The sequence below is a fragment of the Talpa occidentalis genome, unplaced genomic scaffold (assembly GCF_014898055.3).
Source record: "Talpa occidentalis isolate TD23 unplaced genomic scaffold, MPIMG_talOcc4v2.1 talOcc4.7, whole genome shotgun sequence".
In the NCBI taxonomy this organism is placed as follows: domain Eukaryota; kingdom Metazoa; phylum Chordata; class Mammalia; order Eulipotyphla; family Talpidae; genus Talpa; species Talpa occidentalis.
Window position 1 is genome coordinate 7474097 of NW_023605083.1, and position 26020 is coordinate 7500116.

Here is a 26020-nt window from a genome sequence, read left to right on the forward strand (position 1 = left end):
AAAAAATCAAAAGAAGTTAACCAAAGGATAAGGGACTGTGTCAGAATCTGGGGAAAATCCTGAGATGTCTGGGCCTGGTGGGAAGATTTAAGGAGGTGGAATACCGTTTGGAGAGTTTGGAGACTGACAATAACATACTTTTTGGGTTGCCATCAGAAAATGTTTGGGAGCTATGGGGAGGTTTTCTTTGGTAATTATCATTATTTTTACACATTTTAAGGGTTATATGATTAGTGCCTTGCTGATTCGTATTTAGGATAGCTGCTCCCATTCCCTCGTGCAGAGGAATAGAAGAATTGGTACAAGTATTTATCATGGTGAAGAGTTCGAGATTGTCAAATTTAACGTGTGTTTTGTTTTGTTTTTCTCATAGCCTACGCACATCAGAGACGAGCTATCTGAATGAGGCTTTCTCCTTCTATTCTGCAATCAGACAGAGATCTTATTACTCTCAAGTCAATAAAGAGGACAGGTATGTCCCTATCATGTTTTCAGAAAAAGGAAAATAAACCACTCCATTTTTTCACTCCATGTGGAAATTAGAAAAGCACACAGCTGTTTATGACTTTTATTTGCTTAATGGGCTTCCTTGAGTGCATGCTACCAGGCCTTCTTAAGCAAACAGGGGAATGTTACTTAAAAGTAATAAATATTAGAGATGTTGTAACATGTCACAACTGGAGGCAGAACACAAAGAAGGGTTGCATTTTTTTCTTTATGAGAGTTTTATAAAGAAGAAACAAATCCAAAGTGAGGCTTTTCGCCTTGTGTAACCTTAGTTCCTATGCATTCAACAGCCTGTTGACAACTGTCAGCTCCAGAAAAGTTTACAGATGCTGTTTGGATTTTCCTTGACAGAACCAATTCTGTCTTAGAGTTGTGTAGGTTCACTGATGGGGGGAGCAAGACAAATTCTGTAGAATTCCTCCATTCCCAGTCGTAACCCACTGAGCACTTCTCATCTATCTGGCAGTGTGGTCGATGTTTGGGTAGGAGAAAGGAAAAGAAATAAAGATGTGCTGTTGTCTTTTCATAAGGTTATCTTGTCTGGGAGGTGTGGACATTGGGTTACAGGTAGATTATGATGTTATTAATTCCACATGAACATACAGTTGAAGAAAGCAGGGGTCTGCTGGAGATGGTTAGATTCCAACAGCAGCTAGAGGAGTAAGTTCAGTCATAAAAGATCTGAATATTTTCTCTGCTCCAGCAGCAGAACTCACTGCAGTTGTATTGTAAAAAGATAATAGTCTCCTAACGATAAAAAAAAAAACATAGTTTTCACATGCTTTTCTAGCAAACACTTTGTCGTTGGTTGTCATAAGCTAAACAACAACATTTTTGGGAAAAGCCCCACTCTTGTAAATCCCCTTCAATCCACTGCAAATCTTGTTCAAACTTGTATAGAAGAGTTTGCTTGCTACAAGCAAGATATGTAGATGCTGAATTTGAAGTTTACTGCCAGTGTCTTTTTGTTGTCTTTCTTCATTCTTCTATCAGAAGTTCCGCTATTTATTTTCCTTCAGATTTTTCATGGTTTGCTTTATTTATTTTTTACTACATTTTCTCTAACCCTTTTTTCGTTTGTTTGCATTCATGTTGTACAATTTGTCTGCATTCCTGATGAGATCACTTGTATCTCTAAAAAAATGCAAAAGGACTATGTGACATTTTATCAGCATGAAAAATACCTATTAAGTACAGAACTATTTTAGGAAATAGTAAAATATCTTGTATAATTCACTTATCTGAGTTTTCTTATTTGCCAAAGGGGAAATTGGCATTGGGCCTTTGGCTTAATACCCAACAGTTTAACTTATTAAAATCACTTTCCATCCTAAAAGCAAACACCACATCTGAATTGTTTCCCTGTGCTGCCTCCTAGAGCAGGGTGGATGAACAGAGGCAGGGTCAACTGGAACCAGGATGACAAAAATCTCTTGCCTTTGGCCCCTAAATTGCCCTTTTCTCAGGAAGGAGTGTTTTCTGTCTCTGGTGAATTCTCTCACCCTCCCGTGCTTCTGGCCTATACCCCATTCTTGTATAAATAAATAAATCTTAAAAAAAAAAAAAACCCTAAAGTGTATTTGATTAACTGAAAAGAAAGCAAGAAAGGAGCAGCAGAAGAAGATAGCCATACAAGGGGCAAATAGGAGAGATGTTCAAGGAGGCCCGTTCAAGCCCGGCCAAAGCAACAACATTAAATATAAGTGGTCTGAGTTTGCAGAGAGTGATGCAGAGTGTCAATGTAGATTTTAGATAGCCAGGTCTTTGTTTTGCCAGCTGAAAAAAAGATGTATTAAAATGAGAAGACAGAGGTACTGGGAGGGATGGCAAGAGAGAAGGCATACAGACAACAAGCATAAGAAAATGGACTTGGTTATATTAACATCAGGAAAATAAGATCTTGAAACAAAGAATGTTGTTCCAGGAACTCTTTTCCCCTTCTATTTCTCTGACCCTTGTGTTCTACTCTTCGTTCTGCCTCATTGTTGTTATCTTAAACACTTCTCTTTCTAGGAATGCTTTTCCCACCCCAGAGCTAGTCCTGCAGGCACAGGTACCATCCTGTATTCCTCCTGTTGCATTTATTCCACCGTGTGCTAAGCATTTATCTGTCTCTTCTACATTTTAAATACTTTTCTGCCTGTGAGAACTGTGTTTATAGGCTTTTTAAAAATCAATCTCCCTTTATCTCTTAGCACAGTGCCTGGTGCATATGAGTTCTCAATCGATATTTATTGAATTAATGAATATATGAATGAACAACGTAATGAATCAGTAAGAAATATGTTAAAAGACTATAGGTTATATACAGAAATGTTTGCAATTGTGCAAAACAGGATCATAGAACTTAAAAGCTCTTTTAAGCTAGCAGAAAGTGGGAAAAATAAAGTATGTTTTCCCTTTAAAGCTAATGATAATTTTCCATTTATCTGCTACAGACCTGAGCTGGTAGTTAAGAAACTACGATACTATGCAAGATTTATAGTGGTTTGTCTTCTTCTCAACAAAATGGATGTTGTGAAGGATCTGGTTAAGGTAAGTGCACTTTAAAATAATTCAAATCCTAATCCTAATCTCTAATTGTGTGTAGATAATTTTGTTTTGAAAATAGATTTAAGGTTAAAATAATTTTTGAATTCTCTCAATCATTCCAACATTCAAAGTATGATAACTTCTGACACGGGTAATGATTAAAAGAAAATTTCCAACGCTTCATATTTCAAACACACTAATCAGAGATAATTCTCTGAGTTCCTTGCTTTTGTCATTTCAGCATGTTTTATGTCTTACCACCCATCAATGAATGGTTGGGAAATACAAAAAGAAGTTAAAATATTAGGTTTAAGAGAAAATAAATGAAAGGTTAGATCAAGAAAAATTCCAGCATGTTCTACATAGGTATTGTGAGTAAATTTTGTTTTCTTCTTTTCTTTAGTATGGCTATATCACCATATCCTTAGTTAACTCAGGTAGTTAGAGTTAACTGCATTTGGGATACACTTAACATCTATTATCCTTGCAATAAAACATTCTGGTCTTCATGTAGTTAGTGGTTTCTGATTGGTATACTTATCACTTCATAGCATGCTAGGTTTTGGAGAGTCTTCCTTTACCTTCCTCTATGCCCATTTACTGAGATTATTTCCAAGAAGCAGTGTGATATAATTCCAAAGAAAATGAGGTTGACAGTATTTTTTCTAAGGTTAAAATTTTCTTAGAGGGCTTTACCTTTAAGAGTTTTCTATTAGTAAATTCATGGCTGATGTAGCTCTGAGATTTGGGTTTGTGTGGATCTCTATGAAGATCAGAATGTGTTTCATTCTTTAGTTTTTTATTTTGAAGGAAATTCACGTATTTTTCATTCTTTGTTACTGGTTCTAGTTAGAATTATATATTGATATTAATCAAGCTTAACTATATCAGTTTCTTTTAAGAATATGGTACAATATTGCAATCTTTTTTTTTTTCTATATCCTTTTTTGGTGATGTTTTAAAATAGGAATTGTCAGATGAAATTGAAGATTACACACACCGTTTTAATACTGAAGATCAAGTGGAATGGAATCTTGTGCTTCAGGAAGTAGCAGCTTTCATTGAGGTCAGTTTTGAATAAGGTCAAAACCTTATCATGGATAAATAAATGTCTACATGGCACACATTTTTTTTTAAAGATTTATTTTTATTTATGCATACAAGAACTGGGGTGCAGAACAGAGGTGCAGGGGGTGAGAGGATTCACCAGAGACAGGGTGGGGAACAGTACTAATACATGCTGAGGGGAGAAGCGGGCGAGACAGGAGAGGTCTGCTGTGCCGGGCCACAGCAGAACTCAGGCCACAATGGCTGGTGATGGTGCTGAGACTTTAACTCCTGTGCCACCAGGGAGGTCCTATAGGGTACACATTTTTATTGTGTGTGCATGTCAAGAAGAAGAAATAGGGGCTTCCTTGGTGGTGCAAGGGGTTAAGTTCAGCACTATGAAGCTGTCCGCAGCCACTGCAGCACAAGTTCAATCCCCAGTCAGGGAGCTGACCCACATGGTGCGGCAGACCTCTCCTATCTTGCCCACTGCTTCCCTCAGCAGTGTATTTGAGTCAATCTGCCTGTTCTACTTCCCACTCTGTCTCTGGTGAATCCTTTCACACACACACACACACACACACACACCTCCACACCCTTAGCCTTTACCCCAGTTCTTGTATGTGTAAATTAAATAAATCTTTTTAAAAAATAAATACTTGTTATATTGACATTTTATCTTGGCCATCAACTACTTACTGCCTTTTTTTCCCCCCAGGCGGACCCCGTAATGGTATTAAATGATGATAACACCATTGTTATCACATCTAATCGTCTTGCTGAGACAGGAGCCCCTTTGCTGGAGCAGGGCATGATTGTAGGGCAATTGTCTCTGGCTGATGCACTCATTATTGGTAATTGTAACAACCAGGTAAAGAATTATGACAGAATTTTGTCTTCTATTGCTACACAGTTATTACCTTGTAAATATCTTAACATCCATTCTTCTTTTTTTTTTTTTTTATGACAACAATTTTTATTATTAATTGTAACTACTCAAACCCAGGAAAATTTTGCTCTCCAATTTTAAATAGCAAATTAAAAAATTTTATTAAAGGAATATTAGTATTTTTTCATTTTTTCCCATTTTTTTTTTAAATAATAAATTTTATTGTTATATTCCCCATACAATTGCAGCCCCCCCATTCTGACCCCAATCCCTCCCCTCCCGCCCCCCCAAAAAGTGTCTCTGGTTCATAGTTTTTTGTTGATTTTGATTTTCACTTTCTTATAGTTATTCATTTTCCTGGTCCCTTATTTAAGTTTTCTAGATTCCTGCTATGAGTGAGACCATCCGGTATTTTTCTTTTTCTTTTTGGCTTATTTCGCTGAGCATGATCCCTTCCAGCGCCATCCATGTTGCTGCAAATTGCATGTGTTTATCTTTTTTGAATGCTGAGTAATATTCCATGGTATATATGTACCACATCTTCTTGATCCAGTCATCTATTTTTGGGCATTTGGGTTGTTTCCAAAGCTTAGCTATTGTAAACAGTGCTGCTATAAACATAGGGGTGCAGGTGTTCTTTGGAATTGATGTTTCTGTGTCCTTTGGGTAAATACCTAGGAGTGGAATTGCTGGATCATATGGAAGCTCTATGTTTAGTAGGTCCAGAAATCTCCACACAGCTCTCCACAGTGGTTGGACCAGTTTGCACTCCCACCAACAGTGCAGAAGAGTTTCTTTTTCTCCACACCCTCGCCAGCATTTGTTGTTGCTAGTTTTTTTAATATGTGCCATTCTCACTGGTGTAAGATGGTATCTCATGGTAGTTTTGATTTGCATTTCCCTGATGACAAGTGATGTTGAACATTTTTTCATATGCCTGTTGGCCATTTGCATTTCCTCTTCAGAGAAGTTTCTTTTTAGCTCTTCTGCCCATTTTTTGACTGGATTATTTTCTTTGTTGTTGTTGAGTCTCATCAGCTCTTTGCAGATTTTTGTGATCAGTCCTTTATCATTAGTGTTGGGTGCAAAAATGTTCTCCCAGTTGGTGGGGTTTCTCTTTGTTTTTGTTATTGTCTCTTTTGCTGTGCAGAAGCTCTTTAATTTGATGTAGTCCCAGCTGTTTATCTTTGCCTTCACTATCACTGCTTTGGGTGATGTGTCTGTAAAGATGTCTTTGATGTGCAAATCACGTAGTGTTTCGCCTATATTTCCTTCTATATATTTTATGGTTTCAGGTCTTATGTCTAGTTCTTTAATCCATTTTGAGTTGATTTTTGTGTATGGTGTGAGGTAGTGGTCAAGCTTCATTCTTTTGCATGTAGCGACCCAGTTTTCCCAGCACCATTTATTGAACAAACTTTCTTTGCTCCAATGCATAGTCTTTGCTCCTTTGTCAAAGATTAGTTGACCATAAATCTGTGGGTTTATTTCTGGATTTTCTATTCGATTCCATTGGTCTGTATGTCTGTTCTTGTTCCAATACCATGCAGTTTTGATGATTATGGCTTTGTAGTATAGTTTGAAGTCTGGGAGTGTAATGCCTCCATTCCCTTCTTTTTTTTTCAGGAGAGCTTTGGCTATTCGGGGTTTTTTGTGATTCCATATGAATTTCATCAATAATTGTTCTATTTCTTTGAAGAATGACATTGAAATTTTGATTGGAATAGCATTGAATCTGTATATTGCTTTTGGAAGAATGGCCATTTTAATAATGTTTATTCTTCCAATCCACGAGCAGGGGATGTCTCTCCATTTCTTTGTGTCTTCTTCTATTTCTTTTAACAGTGTTTTATAGTTTTCTTTGTATAGGTCCTTTACCTCTTTTGTTAGATTTATTCCCAAATATTTGATTTTTTTTGTTTCAATAACAAAAGGGATGGTTTTTTTGATTTCTTCTTCTTCAGATTTATTGTTTGTGTATAGGAAGGCTACTGACTTTTGCGTGTTGATTTTGTATCCTGCCACTTTACTGAACTGATTGATGAGTTGAATTAGCTTTTCTGTGGAGTTTTTGGGGTTCTCTAAGTATAATATCATATCATCTGCAAATAGTGATAGTTTGACTTCTTCTTTTCCTATTTGGATTCCTTGGATGTCTTTCTCTTGTCTTATTGCCCTGGCTAGGACTTCCAGTATTATATTGAAAAGCAGTGGTGAGAGTGGACATCCTTGTCTTGTTCCAGATCTTAATGGAATTGCTTTCAGCTTTTCACCATTGAGAATGATACTGGCTGTTGGCTTGTCATAGATGGCCTTTATGATGTTGAGGTATGTTCCTTGTATCCCAAGAATTTCAAGGGCTTTTATCATGAATGGGTGTTGCACTTTGTCGAAAGCTTTCTCAGCATCTATTGATATTATCATATGGTTTTTATATTTCTTTTTGTTGATGTGTTGGATAACGTTGATTGATTTTCGGATGTTAAACCATCCTTGTGTCCCTGGAATGAATCCTACTTGGTCGTGGTGAATTATCTTATGGATACATTGTTGGATTCTGATGGCTAAAATTTTATTGAGGATTTTTGCATCAGTGTTCATTAGGGAGATTGGCCTGTAGTTTTCCTTTTTTGTGTTGTCCTTGTTCGGTTTTGGTATTAGTGTAATGTTGGCTTCATAGAACGTGTTTGGTATTGTCCCTTCCTTCTCAATTTTTTGGAAGAGTTTGTGAAGGATAGGCACTAATTCGTCTCTGAATGTTTGGTAGAATTCATTTGTAAATCCATCAGGTCCTGGGCTTTTGTTTTTGGGGAGGTTTTTGATTACCATTTCAATTTCGCTGCTTGTAATTGGTCTGTTTAGGTGTTCTATTTCTTCTTTATCTAGCTTTGGGTGATTGTAGAGTTGTAGGAATTTGTCCATCTCCTCTAGATTGTTAAACTTGTTTCCATATAACTGTTCATAGTAGTTACTGATTATTCTTTTGATTTCTGCTGTGTCCGTTGTGATTTCTCCTCTTTCATTGATGATCCTGTTTATTTGTGCTTTCTCCCTTTTTTCCTTTGTGAGCCTGGCTAGGGGTTTGTCTATTTTATTGATTTTTTCAAAGAACCAGCTCTTGGTTTCATTGATCTTTTGGATTGTTTTTTTAGTTTCAATTTCATTTATTTCTGCCTTGGTTTTTATTATTTCTTTTCTTCTACTGGTTTTGGGGTTTTTTTGTTGTTCTTTTTCTAGATCTTTGAGCTTCGAGATTAGGTTGTTTCTTTGAGTTCTTTCTTGTTTCTTGATGTGAGCTTCTATTGCTATATATTTTCCTCTTATTACTGCTTTTGCTGCATCCCATACATTTAGGATATTGGTGTCCTCCTTGTCGGTCAATTCAAAAAATTTTTTAATTTCTTTTTTTCTTTTCTTTTCTTTTTTTTTTAATATTAAATTTTATTTTTATATTCCCCCACACAATTGCAAACGCCCCATTCTGACCCCAATCCTTCCCCTCCCGCCCCCCACCCCCCAAAAAGTGTCTCTGGTTCATAGTTTTTTGTTGATTTTGATTTTCACTTTCTTATATTCATTTTCCTGGTCCCTTATTTAAGTTTTCTAGATTCCTGCTATGAGTGAGACCATCCGGTATTTTTCTTTTTCTTTTTGGCTTATTTCGCTGAGCATGATCCCTTCCAGCGCCATCCATGTTGCTGCAAATTGCATGTGTTTATCTTTTTTGAATGCTGAGTAATATTCCATGGTATATATGTACCACATCTTCTTGATCCAGTCATCTATTTTTGGGCATTTGGGTTGTTTCCAAAGCTTAGCTATTGTAAACAGTGCTGCTATAAACATAGGGGTGCAGGTGCTCTTTGGAATTGATGTTTCTGTGTCCTTTGGGTAAATACCTAGGAGTGGAATTGCTGGATCATATGGAAGCTCTATGTTTAGTAGGTCCAGAAATCTCCACACAGCTCTCCACAGTGGTTGGACCAGTTTGCACTCCCACCAACAGTGCAGAAGAGTTCCTTTTTCTCCACATCCTCGCCAACATTTGTTGTTGCTAGTTTTTTTAATATGTGCCATTCTCACTGGTGTGAGATGGTATCTTCTTTGATCTCCTCATTAGTCCAGTGGTCTTCCAGTAGTGTGGTTTTTAATCTCCATGAGGTAGGAAAGTTCCTTGCCTTCTTTTTATGGTTTATTTCTAGTTTGATGCCTTCATGGTCAGAAAAGATGGTTGATATGATTTCAATCTTGGTGTATCTGTTGATGTTTGTCTTGTGCCCCAGTATGTGATCGATCCTGGAGAATGATCCGTGTGCGCTTGAGAAAAATGTGTACTCCGTTTTTTTGGGGTTTAGTGTTCTATAGATGTCTGTTAAGCCCAATTGCTCTAGGTCCTTATTTAGAGCTTTGGTTTCTTTACTTATTTTTTGTCTTGTTGATCTATCCATTGTTGATAGTGGTGTGTTGAAGTCTCCCACTACGTATGTGTTTTCTCTGATGTCTGTTTTCAGAGAGGACAACAGTTGTCTGATATATTTTGGTGCTCCTTCGTTTGGTGAGTATATGTTAATGAGTGTTATTTCTTCTTGAAGTATTGTCCCCTTGATCATAATGTAGTGACCATTGGGGTCTCTTTTTATCTTTTTGAGTTTGAAGTCTGTTTTATCTGATATAAGTATAGCTGTTCCTGCTTTCTTTTTTGGTCCATTTGCTTGTAGGATTGTTTTCCATCCTTTAACTTTGAGCCTATTTTTATCTTTTGTAGCTAAATGTGTTTCCTGGAGACAGCAAAAGGTTGGGTTTTGTTTCTTTATCCAGGCTGCAACTCTGTGTCTTTTTATTGAAGAGTTTAGTCCATTTACATTTAGAGTTAATATTGATATGTTAACATCTGTATTTGCCATTGTGTTTGTCTTTCCTTTGATTTTATTTATTTATTCTTTTAATTACTTTTTTTTTTTTTTGGCCTTCTTTCATTGTTATTCGTCCCTCTGAGGTTCTGGCTTTAGGACTCCTTGTAGTATTTTTTGGAGTGGGGGTTTAGTTGCAATGAAATTCCGGAGTTTCTGTTTGTCTGGGAAGGTCCATATTCTTTCTTCAAAGAGGAAGGAGAGCTTTGCGGGATAGAGTATTCTTGGTTGGCATCTGTTTTCTTGGAGTCTGTTGACTATGTCCCTCCACTCTCTCCTTGCCCGTAGTGTTTCTTCGGAGAAGTCTGATGTCAGCCTGATTGGCTTTCCTTTGAATGTTATCTGTTTCTTCCCTCTTGCCAGCTTCATTATTTTTTCCTTGTCCTGGATTCTAGGGAGCTTTACTATTATGTGTCTTGCTGTATTTTTTCTTTCGTCGTGGAAGTTTGGTGTTCTTCTTGCTTCTTGTATATCAATTTTCAGCTCCTTCTTCACATTTGGGAAGTTCTCTTCAATTATCTCTTTGAATATTTTCTCTGTTCCTACTTCTCTCTCCTCTCCTTCTGGTATTCCTATAACTCTTATATTTCCTTTTCTCATGGAGTCAGATAGTTCCCGAAGTCTTTCTTCATTCTTTTTCCTTCGTACTTCTCTTTCCTTTTTTGTTTTGGTTCTTTTTATTTCTGTGTCTTCAAGAGCACTTATTCGTTCTTCCATTTCATCAATTCTGCTTTCATTGCTTTTCCCAGAATTCTTTAGTTCTTCCACTAATTCTTTGATCTCCTGCATTTCTTTTACTTCCCTCTTTAGGGACTCAATTTCATTCTTCTGATCGTTGATTATTTTTCCCTTATCATTGTTTTCCTTTATGACTTCTGTCAGTTTTTTAATCACGGCAATTTTAAATTCTCTTTCTGGAAGGCTCAGAAGTTCTTCCAAGTTACTGTCGTTGCAATCTGGGGGCTGGTTTTCTTTTTGTGGTGTGCTTTTTCTCTGGAGAGTTGCTAGGTTGCGTGTGGTTCTTCTCCTCCCTACTGTCTGTTTTCTAATTTGCTGTATGCGTTGGGACACTGTGTTGATGGGACTGGCCGGCATCTTGGGTGGGCTTCTCTGCTCCCCTCTGGTTCCTCCAGGAGTCATCTGTCAGTTTCAAGCAGTCTTTATTGGAGAAAGGTCCCTGTCCTAAAATGCCGATGTGGGGACACACTCCCCTGTGCGCCTGGTCTGCCCCAGCGGTGGGTTCCTGTTCCCCCTCTGGGCTTGGACTGCAGGCCAGAGGGGGTCTGGCGTGGGCGAACTTCCCCCGCTCACCTCTGGCTCCTGAGGAAGCCTTGTGCAGGTAGTCTTTACTGAAGAAATGTCCCTGTTCTAAAATGGTGATGTGGGACACACTCCCTGCGCGTCCAGTCTCAGGCACACTCTTCTGCGCGCCTGGTCTGCCCCGGCTGTGGGTGCTCGCTCTCCCTGTGGGCTCAGACTACTTGTTCGGAAGGGGCCCGGTGTGGGCTAACTCCCCAGCTGGCCACTAGCTCCTTCAGGAGCCTGTGCTGGCTTCAAGTCACTAGGTGGCGCCAGAGATCTCTCCTAGAGCCCTTGGGGAGCTGATTTTCCACCCCGTGGGACAGGGAGCAGAGCGGGGATGGTAGGGTACACCTCAACGGCTTTGGGGTGCTGTGTCTGCCTTGTGCCCCACCGTCGTGGGGAACCCACGCCCCTAATTTCGTGCCCTGGGTCTCAGTTCCAAAGCCCTCAGTTCCAGGACGTGGGCTGTAGCCCAGTTCAGTGGCGCAGGAATGGCGCCTTTTGCACCGCTCCCGTGCCTGGACGCCTGGTTCCTGCTCACTCAGGGAGGGACCTTCACCTCTGTGAGGACCTCCACGCATCTCCCCGCAAGCCTAGGTCGTCTCCCAAGCCTAGGTCGGAGGCGCGGGGACCTGGGCAGCCGCGATCCCGGTCTGCACTTGCTTTTCAAGAGCGCCAAGCGCGCCGCGTTTCCGCGCCAGCTTACCGGCAGCCCGGGCTGTGTGCGCGTCTCCCGGGGTCTTTGTTCTTCTCTAATGGCGCCCGGAGCCGTTCGCTCACCGCTGCGGCGGATCCTGCAGGGTTCGCCTCAGCTCCCGTTCACGGGGTGTGGTGGCTGCAATAGTTCCTTTCCGCTCACAGTCCCGCTTGCTGCGTCGTTTGTTCTTGTGGGCCGTTTTGGTTTGTTGTTTCCTCCTCTCTGCCGGTCGGAGAGTGCCGCCTCTGTGGGCGGGGGAGGGGAGCAGGGTTCTGCGCTTCCCTCCCTTCTGGTCCTCTTTTATGGCCACTTTCTTCTTCGGGCAGTTCGCTGGCGTCACCCGTTTATCTTCCGTGTCCCACTTCTCACTGGGACCTGCCGCTTTTCCTCCCTATTAACTTTTTTTAATGGGAGATCTTACTCGCAGCGTCTCCTCGCCGCCATGTTGCTCCGCCCCCCTTAACATCCATTCTTGAAGAAACAGCCGATTCAATTATGCCTTGCCCATATAGGAACAGTTCTTGTAGAGCAGGTATGCTGGTCCTGAACTCTTTTGACTTTTTTTTTCATGAAAATAAAAGTTTTTCTTTCATCTTTACTTTCAGGAAGTTATTTTCACTAGCTATATAATTTTAGGTTGGCAATGTTTTATTTCTGCTTGACTATCTCTTTTTATTATTTTATTTTTAGATGCACTTGCAATGGATTTTCCAATTTTTATTTGGTTTAAAATGTCTTTACTTCCCTTTTCTTTTTGAGTTACATAATTTGAATTTGGTATTTGTTTTCTCTTAACACCTCAAAGATTTAACTGCATTGCCTTCTAAGCCTTGTCTAGAGGGTCTTCTCTCATTCCCTGTGTACAGTAACTGGTCATACTGTGCTATAGGGTAGTTTTCTCACATTGCAGAAAACTAAAGTAATGCTTGGTTGAGACATTCTGCCTGGCCACAATATCCAGTCTTTGTGCTTCTCTCTGTGAAATTTTGAAGAAAATTAATTCTTTTGTTCAGTCTGTTTTCAAATGTATTAAATGATTCAAATATTTGAAACTAGAGAATAATCTTTTAAAAATGGATTCTTGACTTCTCTTTTATTTTATAGAAACAGGTCCATTAAAAAATTCTTTAGGGCCTCCCCGGTGGCGCAGCGGTTGAGCGCTGGGTTGCGAAGCTGCCCGCGGCCTCTGCGGCACCGGTTCGATCCCCAGCTGCTCCCCGGCCACCGGAGGAGGGTCCCACATGGCGCGCAGACCTCTCCTGCCGCCTGCTGCTCCCCTCAGCAGTGTGCTTCGGTCCTTCTGCCTGCTCTGCTCCCCGCTCTGGCTCTGGTGAATTCTCTCACCCTCCCGCGCTTCTGACTGTACCCAGTGCATGTATAAACAAAACAAACAAACAAATAAATAAATAAAAAAAAAAAATTCTTTATTTGGTCCTCATATGCCAACCTGAAGTTCTATAGAAGTATTCTTCAAAATAGAAAAGGATGAGTTTTAAGCATTATATAGCACCTAGATGTAATGAATAGGGTATAAAATGTAGACCATAGCCTAACTGTTTTGCCAGAAGTAAGCATGTATGTTAGGATTTAATATAGTTCTCTGTGTTTACATAAGTACTTTCATTGGTTTTCAAAAATACTTGAGGAAAATGATGGCTCGAAAGAAGTAATGATAGATGGGAAGAAGTGTGATAAAGCAAATACAGAAAAATGCTAATGTTATTGGGTCTAGATGATGAGCATTTGGTATCATTGTATAATTCTTTCACCTTTTTTATCTTCTGAAATTCTGGGGAATGAAATACCCAGTGTCATTAGGTACACATGAACATCGTGAGTAGCAACATGACAGAGCCTTCAGGGCTGTGCACAGCAGTAACCATCAGATTGTTCTTCTTGCAGGTTAAGTTCAGTGAACTAACTGTTGACATGTTCCGGATGTTACAAGCCCTGGAAAGGGAGCCTATGAATTTAGCTTCCCAGATGAATAAACCAGGAATGCAGGTGAGCTTTTCCCTACATTTGCAAGGTGGTGACTCGCTCACTGCTCCTCCTGGCATGCTGTTGTTCAACAACTGCTTCAAGTGTCAATGAACAGTTCTTTCCAGGAGAAAGTGATAAGTATCATAACGGTACATTGAGTAAAAAGATATATGATAAAAAGGCTGGTAAGAAAAGGCCTTGATCCTGTCGCATTCAGAATTCCCATGAATATTATTTTCTGTGTGTCAATACAGGAATCGGCTGATAAGCCCACCAGACGGGAAAACCCCCATAAGTATCTGCTCTACAAACCAACCTTCAGCCAACTATACACATTCTTAGCTGCGTCTTTTAAGGTATATATGATCCACCACTTTTTACTATTTAGGGAACGTGTGTCCTAAATGAAATCTGAGCATCACTCCACTTTGAGTTAAGAGTTTAGATAAAATATGAAAATGAGAAATGCCTTTAGAATATCCTAATCGCAGATCTTTTTGGAATGGAAGTTGCTCATGTTTTATGAATATTCCTTACCATTAATTAATGAGGATATTGATTAATTATCGTTCTCCTTCCTCCAGGGTTTTTTTTTTTTTTTTTTAATTACTGTAGTACTTTAGTTATACCAGCCAATGCAGAATTTAAAAAAAGGATCAGATTGCTTTGGCATTTTATATATTCAAAAGGCTCTGGGCAACATTTTGATCATGTGAACAAACTGTAAGAAATAGGGAATTCCTCCCAAAGTTTACATAGGAAAAGCCAAGGATGGAAGTTTGTGTTTTAACCTATACATATCAGGACCTTTTCTTTTTCACTTCAGAGTTTTCAGAGAACATTGTGTAAGTGATCAGGCTTTTGAAGCAGAGACTGTCTTAACTTTAAATAAAACAATTGTTTCCTTTCTTTGTTGTTTTGTATATGTGATTTTCTTTAATTTCAGGAGCTGCCTGCCAATAGTGTGCTTCTGATTTACCTGTCAGCCACTGGTGTTTTCCCCACAGGTCGTTCTGATAGTGAAGGTACAATAAAGGAATGCTCCCTCTTGTGAGCAGGGCTTGAATTCTCTTAACTTTCTACAAGATGATGGCCCGTAGCCCACAGACCATCTCAAGCTTTCTAGAGAGGCCTCCACATTTGAAATCTGTTCTATTTGTTGAATTGGCAATCTTGTAGATATTCTAATTTATTTGCTAAGATCAACGTTGAAGTTCAAAAATCAAACCACATACCAATTGCATGCCTTGCTATCAAATTTGCTAAAAGTATATATACCTATATGGAATTTGGTGTTTGAAACTGTAAAGGGCAGTGAAATAACTAGGCCAAATTATTCACTTTACATCATTGAATTATTCTCAGCATTAGAGCATTTAGGAATTTGGTCAGTGGCTTCATTGTGGCTAAAAGTCTTTGTAGAAATCAGTGCACTTTTGTAACTGTGAAAGTTCAAGTCCTTATCATGATATTTGTTTTCTGTTTTTTGTTTAGTTTGTATGGATTCAACCTGCAGAATATTGGGATGCTATTTCAGAATAAAAACTTAAAACTGGCCAGAATATGTGAAACTGGTCAAAATAGATGCGTAATTTGGATGTAATTAAGACAATTAAATCTTTGCACACACAAAAAAAATTCTTAATACCCTTAACATTTTCCTCTTCATCCGTTTGTTGAAATTTGCATTCCTTTATACAATGCATGTCCCTGCCATCTTCCGTGCATGACCGTCGGATCCTCTTAAGGTGTTAAAATGAAAACAAAGCAAAGTAAATCTCAGAGTCTTTTCATTGCAGTGATTTTTTTAAAGCAATAAAATATTATTCATAACATTAAGAGTGATGCACAGTCATAAACTATTTCAGGATTGTTTTAAATTAAAGTTAGTAATGATAGTTATAAATATTTATTTCTGTGTCTTATATACTTCAAATCAGATTTTCTGGACCCTTTGTTATTGACCTCTTGTTTTACTTTTTCCAAGTATAATAATAGCTACTGACCGAAGGGTTCTTTGTTTTTGTTTTTTTAAAAGATTTATTTATTTATGAATACAAGAACTGGGGTACACGCCGAGGTGTAGGGAGTGATTCACAGAGATAGTAGGTAGCAGAACAGGTGGATCTACACTGCTAAGGGGAGCAGCAGGCAAGACAGGAGAGGTCTGCTGCATCATGTGTGCCAGCTCCATGGCGGGCCGGGGAATCAAATTTGTGCTGCAGTGGCTGATGATAGCTTGATAGCATTGTCTTTAACCCCTGTGCCAGCAGGGAGGCCACTGAAGAGTTCTTTGATAACTGTTATACTGAACCTTCCACAATTCCTATTCATGCAGGCAAGAGTTTCACTAACTCTTATCACCGGCTGGAAAAGGTTAACAACAAAACTGGAACTACAGCGATTGATGTAATGTTAGTCATAATGGATTTGTCACACACTGAAATTACGATTTCTTAAGAAATGATGTTTTTGTCAATGAGAATTTTCAAGTTCCATTCAAAATTTTCCCTAAATTCTACAATTAGTGTCTCACTGAAAATTTTATCTGAGCAATTATTAAGGCTTCATACTGCAACTGTCTTTCTTTTGTTTGTTAAACCTGTGACTAAATTTTGCATAAAATGGAGAGATCACTTTGAACATCCCAGATCCCCAGCCCGTTTATTATTCAGAATAATGGGAAATAGTAGATTGTTGTTTTGTTTCTCATTGTATTCTGTTTGAAGAGCTGATGAATAATTAAATGATTTTTGTTGAAACATGCTGAAATCATTTAAATGCTGCATTAAACTAAAATGTTAACTTTTAAATGAAATGTTTTGTAATAATCTTCCATTTGTAGCAATGAGAGTCACACAGTACTTTTGTAACTTTTATATGTAAACATCAAATTAATGTTATTCTCCAATTAAATTCTAGGATTCCCCTTTTTGTTTTTACAGGTCCTTATGATTTTGGAGGGGTACTTACTAATAGTAACCGGGATATTATAAATGGAGATGCCATCCACAAACGAAATCAGTCCCACAAGGAAATGCACTGGTATGTATTCTGGTGTTTCCCCCATTATGAATGTTGTAGCTCTTGTAAAATATTAAATGAACTGGGGACTTCTTTCTAGTACTAGAAATGTTTCCTTAGACTGCTATTAATGATAATTATTTGGACTCCAGAAATCTTACAGACTCTGACTACCTGAGGAAATTGGAATTTTTGACTGATATTTGTTTAAAAAATATTTTTTGAATGTTTATTATATGTTCAGTTACTATTCAATCCGTTGGGGATATGGCAGTGAACCAAACTATATTCCAGTTGGAAGAGACAGTAAATACATAAATAAATGTCAGGGCCTAGTAATATTAATATGAATCCAGACTTTTTAATATAAAATTCTACAGGTTTGCCAACCTTTTGCTGTCTCCAGGAAACACATTTAGCTACAAAAGATAAAAATAGGCTCAAAGTTAAAGGATGGAAAACAATCCTACAAGCAAATGGACCAAAAAAGAAAGCAGGAACAGCTATACTTATATCAGATAAAACAGACTTCAAACTCAAAAAGATAAAAAGAGACCCCAATGGTCACTACATTATGATCAAGGGGACAATACTTCAAGAAGAAATAACACTCATTAACATATACTCACCAAACGAAGGAGCACCAAAATATATCAGACAACTGTTGTCCTCTCTGAAAACAGACATCAGAGAAAACACATACGTAGTGGGAGACTTCAACACACCACTATCAACAATGGATAGATCAACAAGACAAAAAATAAGTAAAGAAACCAAAGCTCTAAATAAGGACCTAGAGCAATTGGGCTTAACAGACATCTATAGAACACTAAACCCCAAAAAAACGGAGTACACATTTTTCTCAAGCGCACACGGATCATTCTCCAGGATCGATCACATACTGGGGCACAAGACAAACATCAACAGATACACCAAGATTGAAATCATATCAACCATCTTTTCTGACCATGAAGGCATCAAACTAGAAATAAACCATAAAAAGAAGGCAAGGAACTTTCCTACCTCATGGAGATTAAAAACCACACTACTGGAAGACCACTGGACTAATGAGGAGATGAAAGAAGAAATTAAAAAATTTTTTGAATTGACCGACAAGGAGGACACCAATATCCTAAATGTATGGGATGCAGCAAAAGCAGTAATAAGAGGAAAATATATAGCAATAGAAGCTCACATCAAGAAACAAGAAAGAACTCAAAGAAACAACCTAATCTCGAAGCTCAAAGATCTAGAAAAAGAACAACAAAAAAACCCCAAAACCAGTAGAAGAAAAGAAATAATAAAAACCAAGGCAGAAATAAATGAAATTGAAACTAAAAAAACAATCCAAAAGATCAATGAAACCAAGAGCTGGTTCTTTGAAAAAATCAATAAAATAGACAAACCCCTAGCCAGGCTCACAAAGGAAAAAAGGGAGAAAGCACAAATAAACAGGATCATCAATGAAAGAGGAGAAATCACAACGGACACAGCAGAAATCAAAAGAATAATCAGTAACTACTATGAACAGTTATATGGAAACAAGTTTAACAATCTAGAGGAGATGGACAAATTCCTACAACTCTACAATCACCCAAAGCTAGATAAAGAAGAAATAGAACACCTAAACAGACCAATTACAAGCAGCGAAATTGAAATGGTAATCAAAAACCTCCCCAAAAACAAAAGCCCAGGACCTGATGGATTTACAAATGAATTCTACCAAACATTCAGAGACGAATTAGTGCCTATCCTTCACAAACTCTTCCAAAAAATTGAGAAGGAAGGGACAATACCAAACACGTTCTATGAAGCCAACATTACACTAATACCAAAACCGAACAAGGACAACACAAAAAAGGAAAACTACAGGCCAATCTCCCTAATGAACACTGATGCAAAAATCCTCAATAAAATTTTAGCCATCAGAATCCAACAATGTATCCATAAGATAATTCACCACGACCAAGTAGGATTCATTCCAGGGACACAAGGATGGTTTAACATCCGAAAATCAATCAACGTTATCCAACACATCAACAAAAAGAAATATAAAAACCATATGATAATATCAATAGATGCTGAGAAAGCTTTCGACAAAGTGCAACACCCATTCATGATAAAAGCCCTTGAAATTCTTGGGATACAAGGAACATACCTTAACATCATAAAGGCCATCTATGACAAGCCAACAGCCAGTATCATTCTCAATGGTGAAAAGCTGAAAGCAATTCCATTAAGATCTGGAACAAGACAAGGATGTCCACTCTCACCACTGCTTTTCAATATAATACTGGAAGTCCTAGCCAGGGCAATAAGACAAGAGAAAGACATCCAAGGAATCCAAATAGGAAAAGAAGAAGTCAAACTATCACTATTTGCAGACGATATGATATTATACATAGAGAACCCCAAAAACTCCACAGAAAAGCTAATTCAACTCATCAATCAGTTCAGTAAAGTGGCAGGATACAAAATCAACACGCAAAAGTCAGTAGCCTTCCTATACACAAACAATAAATCTGAAGAAGAAGAAATCAAAAAAACCATCCCTTTCGTTATTGAAACAAAAAAAATCAAATATTTGGGAATAAATCTAACAAAAGAGGTAAAGGACCTATACAAAGAAAACTATAAAACACTGTTAAAAGAAATAGAAGAAGACACAAAGAAATGGAGAGACATCCCCTGCTCGTGGATTGGAAGAATAAACATTATTAAAATGGCCATCCTTCCAAAAGCAATATACAGATTCAATGCTATTCCAATCAAAATTTCAATGTCATTCTTCAAAGAAATAGAACAATTATTGATGAAATTCATATGGAATCACAAAAAATCCCGAATAGCCAAAGCTCTCCTGAAAAAAAAAGAAGGGAATGGAGGCATCACACTCCCAGACTTCAAACTCTACTACAAAGCCATAATCATCAAAACTGCATGGTATTGGAACAAGAACAGACATACAGACCAATGGAATCGAATAGAAAATCCAGAAATAAACCCACAGATTTATGGTCAACTAATCTTTGACAAAGGAGCAAAGACTATGCATTGGAGCAAAGAAAGTTTGTTCAATAAATGGTGCTGGGAAAACTGGGTCGCTACATGCAAAAGAATGAAGCTTGACCACTACCTCACACCATACACAAAAATCAACTCAAAATGGATTAAAGAATTAGACATAAGACCTGAAACCATAAAATATATAGAAGGAAATATAGGCGAAACACTACGTGATTTGCACATCAAAGACATCTTTACAGACACATCACCCAAAGCAGTGATAGTGAAGGCAAAGATAAACAGCTGGGACTACATCAAATTAAAGAGCTTCTGCACAGCAAAAGAGACAATAACAAAAACAAAGAGAAACCCCACCAACTGGGAGAACATTTTTGCACCCAACACTAATGATAAAGGACTGATCACAAAAATCTGCAAAGAGCTGATGAGACTCAACAACAACAAAGAAAATAATCCAGTCAAAAAATGGGCAGAAGAGCTAAAAAGAAACTTCTCTGAAGAGGAAATGCAAATGGCCAACAGGCATATGAAAAAATGTTCAACATCACTTGTCATCAGGGAAATGCAAATCAAAACTACCATGAGATACCATCTTACACCAGTGAGAATGGCACATATTAAAAAAACTAGCAACAACAAATGTTGGCGAGGGTGTGGAGAAAAAGGAACTCTTCTGCACTGTTGGTGGGAGTGCAAACTGGTCCAACCACTGTGGAAAGCTGTGTGGAGATTTCTGGACCTACTAAACATAGAGCTTCCATATGATCCAGCAATTCCACTCCTAGGTATTTACCCAAAAGACACAGAAACATCAATTCCAAAGAACACCTGCACCCCTATGTTTATAGCAGCACTGTTTACAATAGCTAAGCTTTGGAAACAACCCAAATGCCCAAAAATAGATGACTGGATCAAGAAGATGTGGTCCATATACACCATGGAATATTACTCAGCATTCAAAAAAGATAAACACATGCAATTTGCAGCAACATGGATGGCGCTGGAAGGGATCATGCTCAGCGAAATAAGCCAAAAAGAAAAAGAAAAATACCGGATGGTCTCACTCATAGCAGGAATCTAGAAAACTTAAATAAGGGACCAGGAAAATGAATAACTATAAGAAAGTGAAAATCAAAATCAACAAAAAACTATGAACCAGAGACACTTTTAGGGGGGCAGGGGCGGGAGGGGAGGGATTGGGGTCAGAATGGGGGCGCTGCAATTGTATGGGGAATATAACAATAAAATTTATTATCTAATAAAAAAAAAATTCTACAGGTTTGCTGTAGCACAAATGAACTTAATTGTGATGATTTTATTTTATTTTTCAAAGATTTATTTATTTATACAAGAGCTGGGGTACAGGCCAGAAGCGCGGGAGGGCGAGAGCATTCACCAGAAACAGAGCGGGAATCAGAACAGGCAGATGGACCAAAAGCACTGCTGAGCAGCGGACCAGACAGGAAAGGTCTGCCACGCCATGTGGGTCTCTCCCTGACTAGCCAGGAATCGAACCCACGCTTCAGAGGCTGCATACAGCCTCACAGCACTGCGTTCAACACTCTGCGCCACCAGGGAGGCCCAATTGTGATGATTTTAAAGAATTTTATCCATGAAAATTTGCTTTTCCAAAGTATGCGTTCTTCACTGCCTGGGCCATTTTTGAAACTAGAATTTCCCTAGGTGTGAGATAAAAATCTGATTATAAAGGAAACTGGATTTTTTGGCAATGTCTTTGCATTTCTAACAGCACTTTGCTTAGAAATGTGAACTGTCGGGCCTCCCCGGTGGCGCAGCGGTTGAGCGCTGGGTTGCGAAGCTGCCCGCGGCCTCTGCGGCGCCGGTTCGATCCCCGGCTGCTCCCCGGCCACTGGAGGAGGGTCCCACATGGCGCGCAGACCTCTCCTGCCGCCCGCTGCTCCCCTCAGCAGTGTACTTCGGTCCTTCTGCCTGCTCTGCTCCCCGCTCTGGCTCTGGTGAATTCTCTCACCCTCCCGCGCTTCTGACTGTACCCAGTGCATGTATAAACAAAACAAACAAACAAACCAGCAAACAAATAAATAAAGCATGCCTCTATTAAAAAAAAAAAAGAAATGTGAACTGTCACACACAAAAAATGGGGAAGGGAGGGTAGATATGATTTTTCAAATCAATGTGTAATAATTAATAGTCCCCAACATATGTCAGTGCTGTTGCTGACCTTAGTTGCAAATTATCTGTATTAAAAAAAATTATATTTGAAATATATTGAGGTTTGGTGATACTGTTTATTGGTGCGTCATTTTATATATTTCAATTTACACTAATATTTAACTTGACCGTTAAGCAGTGGCAAAGAGCATACGCACCAAAGTTGTGACCATCTTAAGCATGTTACTAGAGTTCAGCTGTTGGATCCATTAGGTCTACTGTGGGGTCCAGAATTTTCATGCACCCCAACTGATGGTGATGCAAATATCCAGAGTAAACATAAAGAATTATAAAAGGGAAGTCCCTACTTAGTGTGATAGTAAGATATAAGTTGAAATTTTGAAAAATCTTTAAAATAAGTATAGATTTTGGAAGACTCATTGAAATACAAATTTAGTTGTGTTAGTACATGTTGCTTGCAAAACGTGTTCTCAAAGGGGGCTTTTTAATACTAAGCAGGTATCTGCGTGCTGGCTTCTGAGATTTTCATGTTACGTGTTTAGTCAATCTTTACATATACAAACTTCTCTTTAGCTTCAGTGTTCTTGAATAATTATTGCTGATTTTTTCCCAAATAAAATAGCTAAGTTGTCTATCCCAGTAAATACAGACTTTTTATCCCTGTGCTTAAGTAATCTTTTTCTTTCAGTGTTAAGATGAAACCAAATTGAAGAGTAGACCAAATTGAAGAATAAGATTTTCAAGATCAATGTTATATTTACTCGGTTACTTATTGTCACTGTTGCTGTTGTTTTCCCAGCCTCCATCCTGGGGATCTCTATCCTTTCACCAGGAAGCCTCTGTTTATCATCGTGGATTCATCCAATAGCGTTGCATATAAGGTGAGTCCTGTGAGCTCCGATGCACCTGTAGACACTGTGGAACCAACCCCAGGTAACCACTCTTAATGTGTGCCTTTTTCTTTTGCTTTATTTTATTTCATTTTACACAATTTGTATTTAGTCTTTCTTTTCTTTTGAGGTTGTGCATGCTAGTCAGGATCTGGTGCTATGAATAGAAACAAGAAGAAAACGCATGAATGGACACTCAGTGGAAAATAATAAATCCTTCTGCAGGAAAAAAAATATTCAAGATTTCCAAGATCTCTGGTGGGAGGTTTATTTTTGCTATATAACTCAGAATAATTTTCTTTTATAGAGGTAGAAGTAATGGGCAAATTTTCTGTTCTAGTTTTCCAGCCTTTTCCCTTCTACACTTCTGCTGTAGTTTAGTAAACTTTCTATAGTCTGTTGTACAGCTGTGGTCATTGTGTAGTGATATAAAGTGTTTCAGATGCAGTGAATTGCCTTTTAAATTTATGACAACAGTGAAAAAAGATGACCCTGAATGCTAGGAAAAATAACAGGTTTCTAAATATAACTTGAACATTCTTTGTTTTGTATCTTGGTATTGAAGACATGGTTTGTGATGATTGTATGAAGGATGCCAGCAGTGAAATACTTTAAAGTTGACTATTAGCATTCAAACTATAATAATTTATAGGAAAATGAAACCGAATCTTTCGAGTCCTTTGTGTGTGGTTGAAATATTTCATTAGCGAACAATATGTTCAGAAATAAGCAGAGAGCACAGATCTGCCAACTAAAACCATTTTTGTTGTGGGCATTCATATAATGAGATGGAGAAGCAGATAGTAGCAGGTTTACTTCGGGAGAGCAGTGGAAATGCTTGTGAGCCAAGAGACCTGACCCCAAACATATGTTTTCTATCTAGTTTTCATGTTTAGTTTCACTTTTCAAAGTTAAACTCTGAATTCTAAGCGCATCCACCCCACCCTAAATTTTACAGCATATTTCCTGCAACCACTTTGTCAAGTTTAATATTGCAGTTTTTTATTTTTATGAAAATTAAGCATATCCTTTAATAAATCTCGTGCAGAGATTGTTTTTGTCCCTTTTTGAGGGGATGGAAGGCTGCTAAAGGAAAAACCTTATTGGTTATAAAAACAGAAGAGCCCAGACATTTTGCGTCTTCATACAATTCCAAAGAAACTTTCTGTGTCTTTGTCAGTGAAAAGGAATTATTTGCTGTGTTTGATGATGTGGCAGATCAAATGCCTTACTCAATGTGATGTAGCATGCATGTAGAGTATTTTAGCAATCTATTAATTTTTCTCAATTCAGTTGGACGTTATTCTGTCCAACCTTTCGTAACCTTGGAAACACCATTCACTGACTGTGTCTGTGAACTCCGGAGGTGTTTGGATATAGAATGAGTATTGGGTGCTGATGTTTTTAAAACACCATTGTGCATCATTGGAAATATGTTTACTTAATTACATGTCATGATTTAATTCTACATAGGTTTCAATATCCTGATATCCAGGATAACTGGAATAACAGGGAAGATTTTTTTGTTTGCTTGCTTGCTTGCTTTTGATGGAACATGCAATGCCAGTCCTCTAAAACATTAAATTGTCTAGAACATACTGATCTTCAGAAATGAAATGGGGAGCCTGTATGCAATCGGCAGAGCCGACTGTGGCACAGAACAATTTGATCTTTTTGAAAATTAGTAGTATTTATTGCATTGAATCAACTATGCTCTTCTCTATGGTAACATATAAGGACATCTGGTATTTACTTTTCCGACAAAGCATGTGTAAAGAAATCTTAAACTTCCATTTTGCAAGTTTTTAATGAAAAGTTTTTAAGGGATGACTGATGTATTCTTCCTTGAATACCTATTTTGCTATGTATGACTGTTTCATGAACATGTTTTCTAAATATTTTTTCATTTAAATACAAGTGGTTCAGGTATATTTCCTCACTTAAATATTATAATTTTATTCTTAGGAGAGTAACTCAGGTATATAGTTTAAAGCTGCAGTTCTCAAGTCTCTCAGCACATCAGAAGTATTCAGAGTCCTTTTCAAAACCCTTTGTACCTGGGCCCCAATTCTTGTGATTCTGATTCATTTAACCTGGGGCAGGTCTCAGGTTAAATTATTTGTGTAATTCCTGTGTGTGGTCAGTGAGAACTACTCAGTCCCCAGGGCCGTTACTGAAATCAGTGGTCTCCTGCACCCCCTGCCCTGCTCCTGTTTGCCCCTTGCCAGAGACTACAACTTACATCTTTTTTAGCTGATGATATTGGCATTTGCCACCATTTTTATAAATAACACGCTTTTATCGATAGTCCTGCTCTTTCAGTTTTAGGCATTGTGTATTGATTTCCCATCACACCTTGTTCCCTCATTTATACCCCTTTGTGTCCTTTTATCCACATAACACAGTCAAATCATAATTTCAACTTGTTGACTAGAGGGTTCTTCTATTGTTATGAATATAAAGAGCTTTTAGCAGCTGCGCCACACTGTGCACTGTCATGATGATATCACTGGACCATGTAGTTGGGTACTCTCTGAGCTCAGGATCATCAGGTCTTTCTTTGTGGGCACACTCACCAAGGAGCACTCAACATCCTGCCTGGGAAGTGAAGATGGTTACCAGTGTTAGGCTGTGCTTTCCCTAAAGTCTGTGAGGCTTGTATTTGTATACACATCTCCCTCTAGGTCCCCTAAAGCTCATATTTCAAAGATTTTAAATCAATGTATTGCAAACAATTAAATGAATATAAGCACTATCAGCTTTATTTTGTAGTCGAGAAGATGGTCTGTGGCGGCTAAGTATCTTGCCTAATTGATTCCAGCTCTTATTCCAAAGACCAGGCTCTTTCCATACTTCACTAAGAGGAGCTTTGCATGCTCATCTGGGCCTCGTTTCAGAGAGTGATGGAAATGCCAAGATCTGTGTAACAAGTATGGTCCATATTTTGGCTCACAATTTCCACTTAGGAATAGGCAAGTCACAGTGGCCTTCCCTATAGCAAGGTGTTACTAACAGAAGTAAAATAAATTCCCTCAGTCATTTGGGCAATACTTTGTTCACT

The 26020-nt window shown here is 38.3% G+C and overlaps 1 protein-coding gene across 1 annotated transcript in view; it reads left to right on the forward strand.

Moving 5' to 3' along the window:
• SCAI (suppressor of cancer cell invasion) overlaps window positions 1-26020 on the forward strand; it is a 123707-nt gene that overhangs the window by 77996 nt on the left and 19691 nt on the right. Inside the window, exons 6-14 of the mRNA XM_037491844.1 lie at window positions 374-472; window positions 2946-3042; window positions 4007-4105; window positions 4805-4957; window positions 13787-13888; window positions 14122-14223; window positions 14814-14892; window positions 16813-16912; window positions 22869-22950. Of these exons, the coding sequence (XP_037347741.1) occupies window positions 374-472; window positions 2946-3042; window positions 4007-4105; window positions 4805-4957; window positions 13787-13888; window positions 14122-14223; window positions 14814-14892; window positions 16813-16912; window positions 22869-22950 (913 nt within the window). The remainder of the gene's footprint in view (window positions 1-373; window positions 473-2945; window positions 3043-4006; window positions 4106-4804; window positions 4958-13786; window positions 13889-14121; window positions 14224-14813; window positions 14893-16812; window positions 16913-22868; window positions 22951-26020) is intronic.